The sequence below is a fragment of the Hemicordylus capensis genome, chromosome 5, assembly GCF_027244095.1.
Source record: "Hemicordylus capensis ecotype Gifberg chromosome 5, rHemCap1.1.pri, whole genome shotgun sequence".
Taxonomy (NCBI): domain Eukaryota; kingdom Metazoa; phylum Chordata; class Lepidosauria; order Squamata; family Cordylidae; genus Hemicordylus; species Hemicordylus capensis.
In genome coordinates this window covers 258,149,754-258,167,393 of record NC_069661.1, presented here as the reverse complement: position 1 = coordinate 258,167,393, position 17,640 = coordinate 258,149,754, and the positions used below count along the sequence as shown (strand labels likewise).

At 46.9% G+C, this 17,640-nt stretch overlaps 1 protein-coding gene across 1 annotated transcript; it reads left to right on the top strand.

The window, feature by feature from the left end:
* The first annotated feature begins 16,680 nt into the window (after nt 1–16,680).
* Nucleotides 16,681–17,640, top strand: LOC128327472 (olfactory receptor 1F1-like). Its single transcript, XM_053256268.1, has one exon. It carries the CDS (start codon nt 16,684–16,686, stop codon nt 17,638–17,640), a length of 957 nt encoding a protein of 318 aa, XP_053112243.1. The 5' UTR covers nt 16,681–16,683.

Genomic DNA, 17,640 nt, shown 5'->3' with positions numbered 1-17,640 from the left:
AAAGGAGGAAAGGTACCACTAAGTCCAGGAGGATGCCAGCATGGCTAACAGGTACCGTCAAGGAAGCCATAAAAGGGAAGAAGACTTCCTTCCGAAATTGGAAAGCCTGCCCAAACGAAAAGAACAGAAAGGAACACATACTCTGGCAAAAGAAATGCAAGGTGACAATAAGGGAGGCAAAAAGAGAGTTTGAGGAACATTTAGCCAAAAGTATCAAGGGGAATAACAAAAACTTCTTTAAGTACATCAGAAGCAGGAAAACTGCCAGGGAGGCCATTGGGCCATAAGACAATGAGGGAGTGAAAGGGATTATTAAGGAGGATATGGAGGTTGCAGAGAAACTGAATGAGTTCTTTGCGTCTGTCTTCACGGCAGAGGATACTGAGCATATACCTGTTCCTGAACCAGGCTTTTTAGGGATGGAGGCTAGAGAGCTGAGTCTGATAGAAGTGACAAGGGATGATGTTCTAAACTGTCTGGAAAAACTGAAAGCTAACAAATCACCAGGGCCGGATGGCATCCATCCAAGAGTCCTCAAAGAACTCAAGTGTGAAATTGCCAACCTCTTTGCTAAAATATTTAACTTATCCCTGAAATCGGGCTCTGTACCAGAGGACTGGAGAGTAGCAAATGTAACACCGATTTTCAAAAAGGGATCCAGGGGCGATCCAGGAAATTACAGGCCGGTTAGCCTAACGTCCGTTCCAGGCAAATTGATGGAAAGCATCCTCAAGAATAAAATTGTAACGCACTTAGAAGAACAGGCCCTGCTGGGAGTGAGCCAGCATGGCTTCTGCAAAGGTAAATCTTGCCTCACCAACCTTTTGGACTTCTTTGAGAGTGTCAACAAGTATGTGGATAAAGGTGATCCAGTTGACATAGTCTACCTGGACTTCCAAAAAGCTTTTGACAAAGTTCCTCATCAAAGACTCCTGAGGAAACTTAGCTGTCATGGGATAAAGGGACAAGTACATGTGTGGATTGCTAACTGGTTGAAAGACAGAAAACAGAGGGTAGGTATAAATGGAGAGTTTTCACAATGGAGGGAAGTAAGAAGTGGGGTCCCCCAGGGATCTGTACTGGGACTGGTGCTTTTTAATTTATTCATCAATGATCTAGAAGCAGGGGTAAGCAGCGATGTGGCCAAACTTGCAGATGATACCAAACTCTTCCGGGTAGTGAAATCCAAAATGGATTGTGAGCAGCTCCAAAAGGATCTCTCCAAACTGGGGGAGTGGGTGACAAAATGGCAAATGCGGTTCAATGTTAGCAAGTGTAAAGTGATGCACACTGGGACGAAAAACCCCAACTTCAAGTATATGCTGATGGGATCTGAGCTGTCGGTGACGGACCAGGAAAGGGATCTTGGGGTTGTGGTGGACAGCTCGTTGAAAGTGTCTATTCAATGTGCGGCAGCTGTGAAAAAGGCAAATTCCATGCTAGGGATCATTGGGAAGGGGATTGAAAATAAAACGGCTAACATTATAATGCCTTTATACAAAACTATGGTGCAACCACACTTGGAGTACTGCGTACAATTCTGGTCACCACATCTTAAAAAGGACATTGTTGAACTGGAGAAGGTACAGAAGAGGGCAACCAAGATGATCAGGGGCCTAGAGCACCTTTCTTATGAGGCAAGGCTACAACACCTGGGGCTTTTTAATTTAGAAAAAAGTCGACTGCGGGGAGACATGATAGAGGTCTATAAAATCATGCATGGCGTGGAGAAAGTGGAGAGAGAGAGATTCTTTTCCCTCTCACACAACACTAGAACAAGGTGTCACTCCATGAAATTGATTGCCAGGAGGTCTAGGACCAACCAACGGAAGTACTTTTTCACACAACGCGTGATCCACTTGTGGAATTATCTGCCACAAAATGTCGTGACAGCCAACAACCTGGATGGTTTTAAGAGGGGTTTGGATGACTTCATGGAGGAGAGGTCTATCAACGGCCACTAGTCGGAGGGCTGTGAGCCACCTCCAGCCTCAAGGGTATGCCTCTGAGTACCAGTTGCAGGGGAGCAATGGCAGGAGAGAGGGCACGCCCTCAACTCCTGCCTGTGGCTTCCAGCGGCATCTGGTGGGCCACTGTGCGAAACAGGATGCTGGACTAGATGGGTCTTTAGCCTGATCCAGCAGGGCTGTTCTTATGTTCTTATGTAGGGTGCTGCTGTTGAATGCCAGGTCAGTAAATGCTAAAACATCTCTCATCCACAATTTGATTGTGGATGAGCATGCTGACCTGGTGTGTATGACGGAGACCTGGTTGGATGAGCTGGGTGGGGTTGGTCTCTCTCAGCTCTGTCCTCCAAGTTTCCTGATCATGCAGCAGCCCCACCTGGAGGGTCAGGGAGGGGGCATTGCAGTCATCTATCAAGAGACCTTTCCCATTTCCAGGTGCTTGGCCAGGGGTATACATTCAGACCGCTCACTCAGCACTGCACTGGTTTCAAATGATCGCTTTGGTATGCAGTTCCAGCTCCCTGGTCTTGAGTACCTTGCTCCTGTTTGCTCCTGTGATCTTGACCCTGTGCCTGGCTATCGACTTGTGACTCTTTTCGGAACCCCCTGGACTATGGAATTGACAACTGACCACTCTCCTGGCATTGAACCATATTGGAACTTGACTATGATTTATGGACTGACAGTTCAAATGTGATAATTTCCATTGACTTTGTTCGACGTACACTTGCTTCCACTTTGCTGCTAATAAAAACTCTAACCCCATGCATTCCAGCTGTTGCTTTGATTTATTGCAGGAGCGTGTGCCCTTGACAATTTCAATGTCCATTCTGAGGCCCCCCTAGTAGGAGCGGCTCAGGATTTCATGGCCTCCATGGTAACCATGGGCCTATCTCAGCTGGTATCGGGCCCTACCCACATGGCAGGACATACTCTGGGTCTGGTTTTTGCCAACGGGGGAATAAATAATTGGAGGTGGGGGAGTCTGAGGTAATTCCTTTGTCATGGACAGATCATCTGGTGGGGTTTAGTCTGACTGCTCCATCTACACTCTGCAGGGGTGATGGACTGATTAGAATGGTTGAACGATTAGAAGATGTCGCCCGCACACTGCCCAGGATCTTGTCCACATCCTGAGGCTGCACCAATTGAAAAGACTCTAACACAATAGGACCAGATAGTACCACAGGCATGTCTGCTGGAACTGCCAAAACTCTGGAGTCCAAATCAGCACGGATACGAGTGGCTTTATCTGTAAAGTGACATGCAAACTGATCATAATGGGCTGTAGATTATTCCTCCCCCATTACCTGGGGGGGATGTATGGAGCAATGTCTTTGCTACATGAAGCAGCTCCAATGGTCTGCACTGGGCAGATGCAGTGGAGGTGGAGAAAAAGCATTCCTTTGCTGCCTCCACCACCACAGAGTAGTCCCTAAAATGGGCTCTAGCCTTTGTTTCATTGGATTCATCATGACTCTTTCTCCAGTGTTGTTTCAGTTGTTGCCCGAGTTGTTTCATCACCATAAGCTCTGAGGAAAACCAAGGAGCAGAATGGGCTCCACCAAGCCAGAGAAGGCATTTAGAAGCAACTGTGTCAACAGCCCGGGTTGTCTTTCTGTTCCAGAGATTCGCCTCGACAGAATCACCAGTTCTAGACACTGGAAACTTCACGAGGGCTGTCTGGAAACCAAGCAGATCCATAAGCTTCTGTGGGTGGACCATTCTATTAATCCTGTGTGGTGCCCAGGATCTGGTGCGAAATGTCAGAATTTTGGAACCATTGGGAACAGTGACCATAGCATGATCCAATTCAGATTATATGTGAGTGGAGCATTGCCAAGGAAGTCCAACACTGATGCGTTGGACTTCAGAAGAGGAAACATCTCAGAACTGAGGGGACTGGTAAAGGAAGCTGAAAGGGAAAGTCAGGAGGGTCAAATCACTCCAGAAAGCATGGAACTTATTCAAAATCAAAATAACAGAAGCTCAGTTAGAATGTATAAAAAGGAGGAGGAAAGGTACCACCAAGTTCAGGAGGACGCCAGCACAGCTAAAGAGTAGAGTCAGGGAAGCTATAAAAGGAAAGAAGAGTTCCTTCAGAAAATGGAAGTCCTGCCCAAATGAAGAGAACAGGAATAAACATAAACTCTGGCAAAAGAAATGCAAGGAGACAATAAGGGATGCAAAGAGAGAGTTTGAGGAGCATATAGCTAGAAGTGTCAAGGGGAATAAAAAACACTTCCTTAAATGTATCAGAAATATCTTTAAATATTTCAGAAGTATACCTGCCAGGGAGGTGGTTGGGCCCTTAGATGATGAGGCAGTGATATTAAGGAGGACAAGGAGATTGCAGAGAAGCTGAATGAGTTCTTTGCATCTGTCTTCACAGTGGAGGACACTGACCATATACCCTTTCCGGAACTGAGCTTCTCAGGCTTGGGGGCTGAAGAACTGGGACAATTGGAGGTAATGAGAGAAGATGTTCTAAAATGTATTGAGAAACTAAACATTAACAAATTGCCAGGGCCAGATGGCATCCCCCCCAGAGTTCTGAAGGAACTCAAATGTGAAATTCCCTGTCACCTGGCAAAAATATGTAAATTCTCCCCAAAGTCAGGCTCTATACCAGAGGACTGGAAAGCAGCTAATGTAACTCCAGTTTTCAAAAAGGGATCCGGGGGACATCCAGGAAATTACAGGCCGGTTAGCTTAACTTTGGTGCCAGGTAAAATTGATGGAAAGCATACTTAAGGACAAAATTGTTAAACAAATAGAAAAACAGGCCTTGCTGAAGGAGAACCAGCATGGCTTCTGTAAGGGCAAGTCTTGCTTCACTAACTTTTGGAGTTCTTTGAGAGTGTCAACAGGCATGTGGATAAAGGTGATCCAGTTGACATAGTATACTTGGACTTCCAAAAGGCTTTTGATAAAATTCCTCACCAAAGGCTCTTGAATAAACTTAGCAGTCATGGGATAAGGGGGCAGGTTCATGTGTGGATTGGTAACTGGATGAAGGACAGGAAACAGAGGCTAGGAATCAATGGAGAGGTTTCACAATGGAGGGAAGTAAGAAATGGGGTCCCCCAGGGATCTGTACTGGGCCCAGTGTCTTTAACTTGTTCATAAATGATCTAAAAGTAGGGGTAAACAGCGAGGTGGCCAAAGGATATCTCCAAACTGGGTTGTGTGTGACAAAATGGCAAATGCGGTTCAATTTAAGCAAGTATAAAGTGATGCACATTGGGGCAAGAAAACTTCACATACACAATGATGGGATCTGAGCTGTTGGTGACTGACCAAGTGGGACAACTTGGGGTCGTGATGGACAGCTCACTGAAAGTGTTGACTCAGCGCCACGCAATAGCAGTGAAAAAGGCTAATTCCATGCTAGGAATCATTAGGAAGGGGAATGAAGATAAGAATGCTAGTATTATAATGCCCTTATACAAATCTATGGTGCGGCCGCACCTAGAGTACTGCGTGCAGTTCTGGTCACCGTATCTTAAGAAGGACATTGTAGAACTGGAAGAGGTGCAGAAGAGGGCAATCAAGATGATCAGGGGCCTCGAGCACTTTCCTTATGAGGCAAGGCTACAGCATCTGGGGCTTTTTAGTTTGGAAAAGAGGTGACTACAGAGAGGCATGATTGAGGCATAAAAATTATGCATGGAGTATGGAGAGTGGACAGAGAAATCCCCCCCCCACAACACTAGAACCAGGGGTCATCCCATAAAACTGACTGTCAATAAATTTAGGACCGACAAAATGGAGTACTTTTTTTGCACAACACATAGTGGTTCCGCTCCTACCTCTTAGGCAGGTTCCAGATGGTGTCCCTTGGAGACTGTTGTTCTTCAAAATCTGAACTTTTGTATGGTGCCCCTCAGGGCTCTGTATTGTCTCTAATGTTGTTTAACATCTACATGAAACCACTGGGAAAGATCATCAGGAGATTTGGTGCAGGGTGTTATCAGTATGCTGATGACACCCAAATCTATTTCTCCATGTCAGCATCATCTGGCGAGGGCATAACCTCCCCAATTGCCTGCCTGGAGTCGGCAATGGGCTGGATGAGGGATAACAAACTGAGACTGAATCCAGATAAGACAGAGGTACTCATTGTACGGGGTCAGAACTCGAGAGACGATTTTGATCTGCCTGCTCTGGATGGGGTCACACTTCCCTAGAAGGAACAGGTATGCAGTCTATTTATTTTTATTTGTTTTTATTTATTTTGGGGTCCTCCGGAGGGGTGCTAGGGGTGCTTCTGGATCCAAGTCTCTCCCTGGTGTCCCAGGTTGAGGCAGTGGTTAGAAGTTCCTTCTATCAGCTTTGGCTGATACGCCAGCTGCATCCATTTCTTTAGATAGACAACCTTAAAACAGTGGTACATCTGCTGGTAACCTCCAGACTGGAATCCTACAATGCACTCTATGTGGGGCTGGCCTTGTATGTAGTCCAGCAACTGCAGCTGGTCCAGAATGCGGTAGCAAGGCTGGTCTCAGGGTCATCTCGGAGAGACCATATTACTCCCGTATTGAAGGAGTCACACTGGCTGCCGATATGTTTCCGGGCAAAGTACAAGGTGTTGGTTATAACCTATAAAGCCCTAAACAGTTTGGGCCCTGGGTATTTAAGAGAGTGTCTTCTTTGCTATGAACCACACCGCCCATTGAGATCATCAGAAGAGGTCTGTATGCATTTGCCAACGGCTCGTCTGGTGGCTACTGAGGAATGGGCCTTTTCTATTGCTGCCTCGGGGCTTTGGAATGCACCCCTTAGTGAAATAAAAGCATCCCCATCTCTGACAACTTTTAAAAAGTCTTTAAAGATGCATCTGTTCACCCAGGCTGTTAACTGATATTGTTTTGATTGCTTTAATGTTGTTTTTAGAATTTATTTATTTTTAAAAATTCAATTGTTGTGTTTCAAATTTCTTGTTTTTGTTTTTAACTAATGTTTTAGTTTTGTGCTAGATCAAAATCGAGTTTGTAAGGTTTAAGATATATGTTTTGAATTATTATTATAGCAAGGGTTAATTCCATAGTTGGTGATTCACGAGGAGGTGTGAGCGGGAAGTCAATATTTGTTTAATATGAAGTGAATGTTAAGATATTGTTAAAATCAGTAAACAATTTAAACGAAAAAAAATGTTTTAGTTTTGTTTTTATCTTGTTGTAAACAGCCCAGAGATGTAAGTTTTGGGCAGGGGAAAAATATGTTAAACAAATAAATAATAAAAATAATAAATAGTTAATCTATGGAATTCACTGCCATAGGATGTGATGATGGCCACTAGCTTGGACGGCTTTAAATGGGTGGCTTAACCTCATGGAGGACAGCTTTTTCACTGGCTGCTAGTCTAGTGGCTATACGTCACCTCCAGCCTCAGAGGCAAGATGCCTCTACATACCAGTTGCAGGGGAGCAACAGCAGGAGAGAGGGCATGCTCAGAGATCTTGCCTGTAGGCTTCTCAGAGGCATCTGGTGGGCCACTGTGGGAAACAGGAGGCTGGACTAGATGGGCCTCCGTGAGGGGCCTGATCCAGCAGGGCTGTTCGTATGTCCTTATGCAAAGCCAGTTCAAAATTTTAGCGCCCCTGTGTGCTTTCAGTGGGGTGTTACTTCTGAGCCTCCTGCAGTGAATTCCTAGTGGCCAAACAACAACAACAATATTGGGCCTAGTCTCCCTCCAAAGTCACTCCTAATCTCCCATCACTCCATACAGGAACAAGATGAAGATGATGAAATTCACTGTATTTACATCAAACTTTTGAAAAGTTCCTGATTGGACACAGAAGGCAGCAGTGGCTTTTGTCTCTGGAAAGCAAACTTCTCTTAACAACTCCCTTTGCCTCTCATTTGGTTGTTACATAAAAAAGCTCGGGCTAACGAGGCCCCCAGCGGCAGGCATGCTCTCTCTTCCCATTTAGTAGCCCCCACTGTGGCCTGGTCCATGGAGATAGCTTCTTCCAGCTCTGAGGTGGAGGTCCCGAGGGGAGTTGACTTGCAGGTGGTGAACTTACCGCTCCAACTTCAGCCACTAACTGGCCTTTAACCCACAGATTAAAGATCAAGAGGGTATCTCTGCAGGTGCAGCACCATCAAAGGACTGGATGAGGCCAAGTCCAGGGTTTTCTCAGGGCCCAGTCAGCAAATGACTGTGGTGCTCAGCTGGCCTCATGAACTGTTCAACACAACAAATCCTAGCCTGCTCGTTGGGTGAATGTTGTACATTTCCAAAGTGACAACTTAGCAAGCTGTGCATGGATTGATTAGGCAAGTCCGTCAGCAGTATCATGCTGGCAAACAGTGAGCAGAGTCTTACTACTCCCCTGCTGCATCTTTTATGGATCTGGTGCAGAATTGGGCTCAGATTCCCCACACTATAAAAGGAGGATGGCCATGCAGACAACTGGCTGCTTCCCATGTGGTCTGTATGTTGTCTGCATTTGAGCATTGTCAGAAGATGTCGTCATCGTAACACAAGGAGGGGCAGGAGGAACCAGTTGCAGGGCCAGCCCCACACATGCCTTTCAGCAGAAGAGTTGGCTCCTGCTCACAGACCTAGAGCAAAAGGGTATTGAATCCCATCTCCCCCCACAGTACAGGGCCTCCTCCCCCACCCCTGCTAGCCTCACTGAGATGTGCTGACTGGGCAAATGGCGCCAGATGGTGTGCGCAAGGAAGCCCAGTCTGTTCCAGCTGCACAAAACAGTTTAAGACAACACAAAATATCAGTGATTGGGAAACATACCAATGAAACTAAATATGTAACACTGGAGAGTTGGTAAAGTCCATAGTGTGGAGAGTGGTATTCTTGAGTAGTTTTGCACATTACAAGAACCTGTTTTTTGGAATGAATTCTCTGGAAGTAGTAGAGGTGGTTCCCAACACAAAAGTTGGAGCATGTGGAGTAGTATTATTTTGTGAAGAACATTCTCCACTTGAGATAGACTGACAGGAGGTCACTGGGCCACTGTGGTGGATGTATGGACTCATCTGTTTTGTATCACATTCACATCACTCTCCACACTATGTACTTTACAAATCCTCCAGTCTTACATATTTGGTTTCATTGATATGTATTCCAATCATTTATGTTTTGTCTTATCTCATACTGTAAATATTTTCAGTTATAGTACTACACTACCACAAGTTGTGGCTTACTTTTCATTCCATGCTTATTGTATAGTGTGGTGGAGATCTTATTGTATCTTCTTGGGAGTTGTAGTTCCATGACGTCTAGTAGGGACCCACAGTTGATTCAGACCCTGAGCATTAACAGGAAAAAAGAAAAGAAAGAAATCAGCACATTTTGTCCAGGAAAAAATCATGGTGGGGCAATTCTCCTCCACTCCACATCCTGTCCCCAGTGATGGTTGTTCTTTATGGCTCCATTGCTCATTGGTGGAGCACCACCTTAGCCATAAAAGCAGCAGGGGTCAATCCTAGGCAGCATCTCCAGGCTGGGCTGGGAGGATCTGCCCTCTGAAACTCTGGAGAGCCACTCACAGTCAGTGTCGGCAATATGAGGTTAGATGGACTCAGGGTCAGGCTCAGTAGAGGACGGCTTCATTTGTTCATGGGTCTCTCGGAGGAAGGCAGGATGCATCTGCAAAGACCTCTTGACCTCTATGTAAAGTCTCAGATCATCCCAGAGAGGCAAACTCTACCATGCAGTTGCACTCAGTATGAAATCCAGGGAAGCTAGAGCAACGATGGCCATCTGCATTCGCCCACCAATCTTCAGCAGCTCACTTCTCCTTTTCCCAAGACTCTCTTGGGAAGCCTCCCAACACCAGGAATGGAATGAAGACATACATGGGGAACTGGTTTCCTCAGATCAACCCCCACTCCACCTGCATCTGGCTTCTCAGGGCTGGCCTTCGATGGTACCTAGGCCAAAAATCAAGATGGCACTCCTTCCCACTTTCCAAAATGATGCCTTCTCTTCCTCTTAAATAGAAGCAGGAAAATGGCATCCACTCCAGAAGGGACAGCTTCATATGGCTTCTTAGCAAACCCAGCTCCATGGATCCCATCAGGTCTTTCCCGATTTCATTCTCCTCCACTGTTGACTTGAGCCGTAGAAGAGCATCTCAATTGGGGAGAAGCTCACAGTGATGGAAACCAGGCAAGGACTCCCTGGCACTGTCCCAAAGGGATGCCCAAGAGCGGGTCTAGAATGCTTCGGATGTTGCCCAAATTTGCGCAGCAGGGAAACTTAAACTTTGAGAAAGACATTTACAGAACAAAAACTCAAGCCTTGATTAAATGTTCAAGCAATCATCTTTATTATGATCAGAACCACCATAAGATAGAGGAGATGAGTAGAATGCAAAGTGCTACAATGAAAAAACATATGGAGACATTAAAAGGTCTTTTGGCACAAAAAAGGACATCAGAATAGCATTAAAAGGTCTAAATAGGCACGGAAAGACATTAAAAGGCATAAAAGTTATAAAAAGGATAAAAGGTATAGAAGGTATAAAAGCCTAATTAAAAAATGACTAAATAATGACTACTACAAGACTATGTGTAACTTAAAGGGTTCTTACAAAGTGCGGGAGCCCAAGTCATTTGGGTGGTGCGCTGTGTTGGATGAGTGCATTGTATCACGCCGAAGCCAGTGGGAGATCAAACCAAAAAGCTGCTTGGACTCACTGCTTACCGATGGTGCCCGACGGATTCTGGACACTGCCACACAGAACCTGGCAGCGCTGTATGCAGTCGTGGGCGTAGAGTCAGAGAGCAGCATAGAGACATAGCAGGGGCATAGCAAGGTTGTAGTGGGCCCAGAGACTGCTGCCATTAAACTCTTTGCAGCTAATGTACATCCACAGCTTATGTATGGTGCACAATTGGGCCCTTTCTGCAATTTTTCACCTCTGGAGGCCATACAGACAAAATTTCTTAGATCCATTTTCCAGGTCCCAAATAGTGTCTCAAATGCCGCTTTTAGACGGGAGGCAGGCCTCTATACTTTGGAATCGGTTTATTGGAAATGTATTTTCCTATTCTGGTTAAAATTGAAGTTCTCACAAGCGGGATTAGTCCCTCTCACTATGACCGACTCCTTTGATTCGAGATGGAAATGGTCGCTCAAAATAAAATCTCAACTTTATGGGATCCCACTTGAAGAACTCACTAGGATGGGCATCACCACAGCTATGAAGGTTATTAAACAGTGAATAATTGATACTGACCTACAAGTTGAAGCCTCCAAAATACCTAGAGGTTTGTTTATAGGTAACCAGCTCTACAATCTTAAGCCTGCTGATTACCTAAGTCACATAACATTTCCTGAATTTAGGCGTGCCTTGACCCTTGCATGTCTTAATGTTCTTCCAACATCTGTTCTTAAGGGAAGGTTCAAGGGGACTCCTTACGTTTTGCGCCTCTGCCCTTGTAGCTCAGGTGCTATTGAGTCCACTGCACATTTTATTCTTTACTGTGACCTCTACAGGGATGCCCGTTTAGATTTTATTTCACCCTTGTTGAAGTCTTTTCCTGGCCGTTCAGATGACTTTTATCTTGATTTATTACTGTCTAAATTTGATAGTATGAGTACTAATTCTGTGGCCAAGTTTTGTTACATTGCATGCAAGCTGCATATTGCCATTTTATGATGTCTCTCTCTCTCTCTCCCTCTTTTTTGTCTTCTGGTCATTGACCGAATTAAAAGCTTTTTTCTGGGCCGAGAGACAAGGTTTTGTAAATTGTAGACGATGCAAGTCATTTAATGGTACTAGAGAAAGACATGCTGTTCTGGTAGCTCCAGGTCTTAACACTCACATCAGTTTTGGAGGATGAATACAACTGAAGGAAGCCCGGGCGGGTGAGTGGCTGGGGGTGTCAGTCATGTGACTTTCCTCTGCCCCCCTCCCAAGGCACTGGGCCCCCAGACAACTGTATCCCCTTGCCCTATTATAGTTACACCCATGAGACATAGATATGGCTCCAACCTAACTAATAGCATAGCAGTGGGTGGGTAAAGGAAAAGTGACTGTCTCTGTAATACAACAGAGAAGTAGGACATGCTCAGTTGTTTAAACCTGCCCAGAGCCGCAGGGGCATAATAGCTCTGCATATGGGATCTTCCTAAAGAGGTCCGCCCGCCCAGATTTCTCACCATGGTTGCCTCAGTGCTGGCCTTGTGAGGGAGTGTCTCTCTGGGCCACACAGAGCATTAAATTCCTCCCCTTCAGTCATTACCTGCCTCACAGTGCGGAGAGCAACGGATCTGGAGCGTAAGCAGGTAAGGCGAGGGCAGCAATGGGGGACTCTGCTGGTGACTTCTGGGCAGGGACTTTGGGGCTACCATGTGATCGCTGGCTGGGACTCTCCAGCTTGCTTTGTCCCTTTGCTGGACGGGGAAGGGAAGGCTGCACCCTGAAGGGCTGGAGGATACAGGAGAAGCATTGACTTGTGGGCCAGAGGGCTGGTGTGTGCCCCTTAAGATCCTCTTCCCATCACGCTCGGCCTCTTCGCCAAGCAGCTTCTCACTGGGAGAGGCAGAGGAACTCTTCTGGACCTCTTTCTAGTTCCTAACCCTGGACAGCCAGATGCCTCCCAGAAGCTACAAGCAGGTCATCAGGGCAACAGCCCTTGCCTGCTCAACGTGCTAGAAGCTGCCACAGAGGGAACTGGAAACCTAGTTGGTCTTCCCAGAGCAGCTCCATCCCCTAAAGGGAATATCTTACAGTGCTCACACATGTAGTCCCCCATTCCTAAGCAACCAGGGTGGACCCTGCTTGGCTTAGGGGACATGTCATGCTTGCTACCACAAGACTAACTCTCCTCTCCTGTCAACAATAGAACAATTCCTATAGTCATGAGATTCTCCCTAACGTTGTGCCAAAATCTGTTGCCTTGTAATTTCAAGCTGTGGGTTCTTGTCCTGCCTTCAGGAGCAACAGAGAACAAGCCTATTCTTCCTTCTATGGGGCAGCCCTTCAGATGTTTGAAGGGGGCCATCTCATGCCTCCTGAGGCTTCCCTTCTGTAGGCTAAACATGCCCTGCTCCTCCTCCGACTGTTCCGCACAGGGCTTGGTTTCCAGACCCCTCCCCATCATTAAACCTTTGGCCATGACTACATCTGGACCCTTTTCAATCTGGCTTCCACCCCAGATATTAGACTGAGACTGCCTTGGTCACTCTAGTGGATGACCTATGCTGGGAACTAGACAGTTGGAGTGTGTCACTGTTGGTTCTCCTGGACCTCTCAGTGGCATTCGATACCATTGACCATGGTATCCTTCTGGGCCGCCTCTCGAGTATGGGGAGTAATGCGTTGCAGTGGTTCTGGTCCTTTCTTGGGGGGAGGGTCCAGAAGGTGGTGCTGGGGGACTACTGCTCAGCTCTGTGGCCATTTCCCTGTGGGGTCCCGCAGGGTTTGGTCTTGTCCCTCATGCTGTTTAACATCTACATGAAACCGCTGGAAGAGGTCATCCAGAGACCTGGACTGAGTTGTCAGCAAATATGCAGATGACACTCAGCTCTATCTCTCCTTGTTACCTGATCCTAGGGAGGCAGTAGATATCCTGAATCAGGGGCTGGAGGCTGTGATGGGTTGGACATTGGCTAATAAACTGAGATTGAATCCAGACAAGACGGAGAGAATGTTGGTCAGTAGGAGAGCCAATTGGGATGAGGAGATTTTACTGGTTCTGGATGGGGTTGCACTCCCCTTGAAGGCGCAAGTACGCAGCTTGGGGGTACTACTGGACCTGGCTCTGCTTTTGGAAGCTCAGGTGGAGGCGGTGGCCAGGGGTGCCTTTGCACGGCTTTGGCTCGTGCGCCAGCTGCGTCCCTTTCTCAAGAAGGTAGATCTGGCCACGGTTACCCATGCCTTAGTCATGTCACAGCTGGATTACTGTAACACGCTCTACATGGGGCTGCCCTTGAAGCATATCTGGAAACTACAGCTAGTGCAAAACGCGGCAGCTAGGGTTTTATCGGGAGCTGCCCGGTGGGAGCACATCACACCCATTCTGAAAGAGCTGCACTGGCTGCCAGTTTGTTTCCGGGTCCAATTCAAGGTGCTGGTTTTGACCTTTAAAGCCCTTAATGGTTTGGGCCCAGGATACCTAAGGGACCGCCTGCTCCCAAGGGTGGCTGCCCACTTGACGAGGTCATCTGAAGGGGCTCTGCTCTGGGTGCCGACAATGAGGGAGGCTCGGTTGTCGTGCATGTGGGACCGGGCCTTCTCTGTTGCTGCCCCCAGACTCTGGAATGCTCTCCCAGTGGGTATCCGCTCCTCAGTCTCCATCACAGTTTTTAGAAAGCATGTCAAATCGTGGCTTTTAACCCAGGCTTTTATATGATTGTCTCCACTGCTGCTTCTTGTATTTTGTACTGTTTTTATGCTTGTATTTTAATTTTTTTTACATCAGATTTGTCTTTATATTTTTAGTTCAGTGTTTTAATATGTCTTTTTTATAATCTTGTTTTTTAATTCTATTGTGAGCCACCTTGGGATTTTCTTTATGAAAGGCGGGGTATAAATTTAACAATACATAAAAATAAATAAAATCTTGTGGCAGCAAGTTCCATAAGTTAAGAATTCATGCCCTGAACTTACTGCCAGTCACTTTCATTGAGTGAATCTGTTTTTGGTGATCAAGATTTAGTGATGGAATCTGTCAATCCCTGGTGCAATAGGGGAAAAAGAGTGCCTCCTGCCTCCCACCCATTAGAAATGTTGAGTCCTCTTGGAAAGAGTCTGTTTTTGACATTTAAGTAGATGCTTAAAGTGACAAGAATTATCCATAGGAGGCTGTAGAGCAAGTATTGGGCAGTTTTGATGCTGCTCTTCATATGGAAGAACCCTCCCTTCAAAATGTCATGGACACAGAAAGAGGCTAGCATGAATGATCCCCAAAAGGTGACAATTTGCGGTTACCCTTTGGATATTGTCTTTTAATTATTGATATTAGTTCAGGATATTAGCTCAGTCCAGGGAGATCTGAATCCCATCTTCTGTTAGCTGCTGTTTTGGGGAGGAGATTGTTCTATTGAGATTTGCCCAAAGCAAATCTGCATCTCTGAGCTTGCAAATTTTACTCTGCAAATTGGCATCATCTCTTGTCCCCAGATTTCTGGCGTTAAAAGCAAAGAAGAAAAAGAGGGATAGGTGTAAGACAATGATTAAATCATTCCTAAAGACAGCAATTGGGTGTAACAATACTACTAATTCCACATAGTGGATTGCTTAGAGAAAGAGACAGGATTATCCCCTTTGTGCAGAGCAGAGCAATCATTAACAAGGATTAACATAGAATTTTTGCAGGAGGAAATGCGAGCTCAGCTCCTAGCTTCTTCCAGAGACATTATCTGACAGTAAGTTAAAGTTTAGCACTTAGATAGACCAAGCCTGGACATTGATTTTTGAGTACCCATTTCACAAACATTGAGAATGCAGTGCTGGATTGCCTCTTCCTTCACAGAGCAATTACCATCGGTCTCAGAGGCAAGTCACGTACTGGTCAGTTCACCTTGAGTTTAGGCATTAATCGATCCCTTAATAAAATGGAATCAGACACAGGCCTGGATTCCCTATAACTCTGGGTTGGTGACTCTGGGTTTAATGTTGGGGTCAGGGTGTCCCCAACACTGAGCTGAGTTGTCCCCTGAGGAGTACTCTCAGTGATGAGGGAAGACTCATCACCACAGCAAGGACTGAGGGGGGAATTGCCCTTAAAGGACATGCACCCACCCTCTCCTCTGTGCCCAACTTGGGGGCTTCAAGATGTTGCTGAACCACAACTCCCATCAACCCCAGCTACAATTTATTGTGGCTGGGGCTGATGGGAGATGTAGTTCAGCAAAATCTGGAGGTCCTCAGCTGGGGAACCACAGCTCTAGGGTAATGTCCTGCAGTCTAATAAACAGCAAGGCAAGGCAAGGCAAGACAGCCAGGGTTGCAGGACCATGGAGAGCTCCAAGTGAGAACTTGCTCTGACTTCTTGGAATGAGGACTTAAATGCCTCCAAGTTGAGACTGCATTCCCAGGCTCTTCCTCCCTGCTGGAAAAGAGTAAAAGGAGCACCCCTCTGGGTTGGAGTCTTGCATGCCTTCTCCATCATACCCTGCTTGGCCCATTGCTGGCACTGGTGTGCAAACGCTTGGGAATGCAAAGTTCTTGGTATGAATGGGGCTGGTCCTTCAAGGGGCTGAGGCTCAGTGGGTGCTGACTCCAGGATATTGGTGTTCATGGGTTCCTGTCTCTGGGGTCTCCTGGCTGGCAAGAGCAAGTTCCAGCCTGGTACCAGTGCCTAGCCATGTGGACCAGAGCACCCACAGCCAAGAGAGCAAGAGCATTCAAAAGAGGAACACATACCTCCAGATCAAGCAGCTAAGCCAAGCCACAAATTAGAGTGGGGAGGGAAGCAAGCCAGCACTCCATCCTGAACCACGGGCCAGTTGCTGATAGGAGATGGCAGGCCATATTTATGCCCAAATATAATCTCCTAGGGAGGGTTTGGCTGCTGTCCCTGATGTCCTGGGTCCCTCTTTGTGGCAGTTCCCGGTCACAAAGGTAGAAAAAAATGGTGGGAAATGTCAGGTGTAGTGAGGAGAAAGGCAAGTGCTGGAGATGGTGTTCAGTCCCCACTTCTTTTCACATGAGACAGCACAACTCGCTTTTGATGCTTCTACGCCTTCTATTTCTCCTTGTTTTTTTCTGCACAGATCACCTCTGTGGGCCACATGGATGTCAGGAATCAGACACGGGTGGCAGAGTTCATTTTCCTGGGATTCTCAGGGGTTCCACATGGCCAATTCTATCTCTTCTTGGCATTCCTAGCCATCTACATGGTTACTGTCATTGGGAACTCTGTGATCTTCACCCTGATCCAACTGGATTCCCACCTTCACAGCCCCATGTACTTTTTCCTCAGCCATCTGTCCTGCCTGGACATCTGCTACTCCTCCGTCACTGTCCCGAAGATCCTGGCGAACTTCTTGCGCCAGCGGCACACCATTTCTTACCACCAGTGCATGGCACAGATGTTCTTCTTGATGACCTTTGCAGGCTCTGAGAATGTGCTCTTGGCCGTCATGGCCTACGATCGCTACGTGGCCATCTGCCAACCGCTGCACTATAGCCAACTCATGAGCAGCCAGGTGCGTGTCCCTCTGGCTGTGGCTTCGTGGATCTGGGGCCTTCTGAACTCTGTCCTCCACACCGCCCTGGCCACCAACTTGTCCTTCTGTGGAGCCAACCAGATTCACCACATCTTCTGCGATGTCCCGCCGCTCCTGAAAATCGCCTGCAGCGACACTTACATCAACGAGGTGGCCCTTCACGCCGCGACTGTTTTTGTGGGCGTGAGCCCATTCATGCTTGTGCTCATCTCATACATCTACATCCTGGCCGCCATCTTGCGCATCAACTCCAACACTGGTAGGCATAAGGCCTTTTCCACCTGTGCCTCCCACCTGATTGTGGTCATCCTCTACTTTGGGCTGGCCAACCTGAACTACAACCGTCCCAGCTCTGGCTACTCCTTGGAGATGGACACCATGGTCTCCACCCTGTATTGCATCATCACCCCCATGCTGAACCCCCTCATCTACAGCCTCCGCAACAAGGAGGTGAAGGGAGCCCTGTGGAAGGTGCTGGGGGGGCAGAGGAAGAAATACACTTCGCCAGTCAGGCAGTGA

What these genes read in the sequence shown, in the direction of transcription:
- LOC128327472 (XM_053256268.1), top strand. Translation starts at nt 16,684, where the DNA reads ATGGATGTCAGGAATCAGACACGGGTGGCAGAGTTCATTTTCCTGGGA.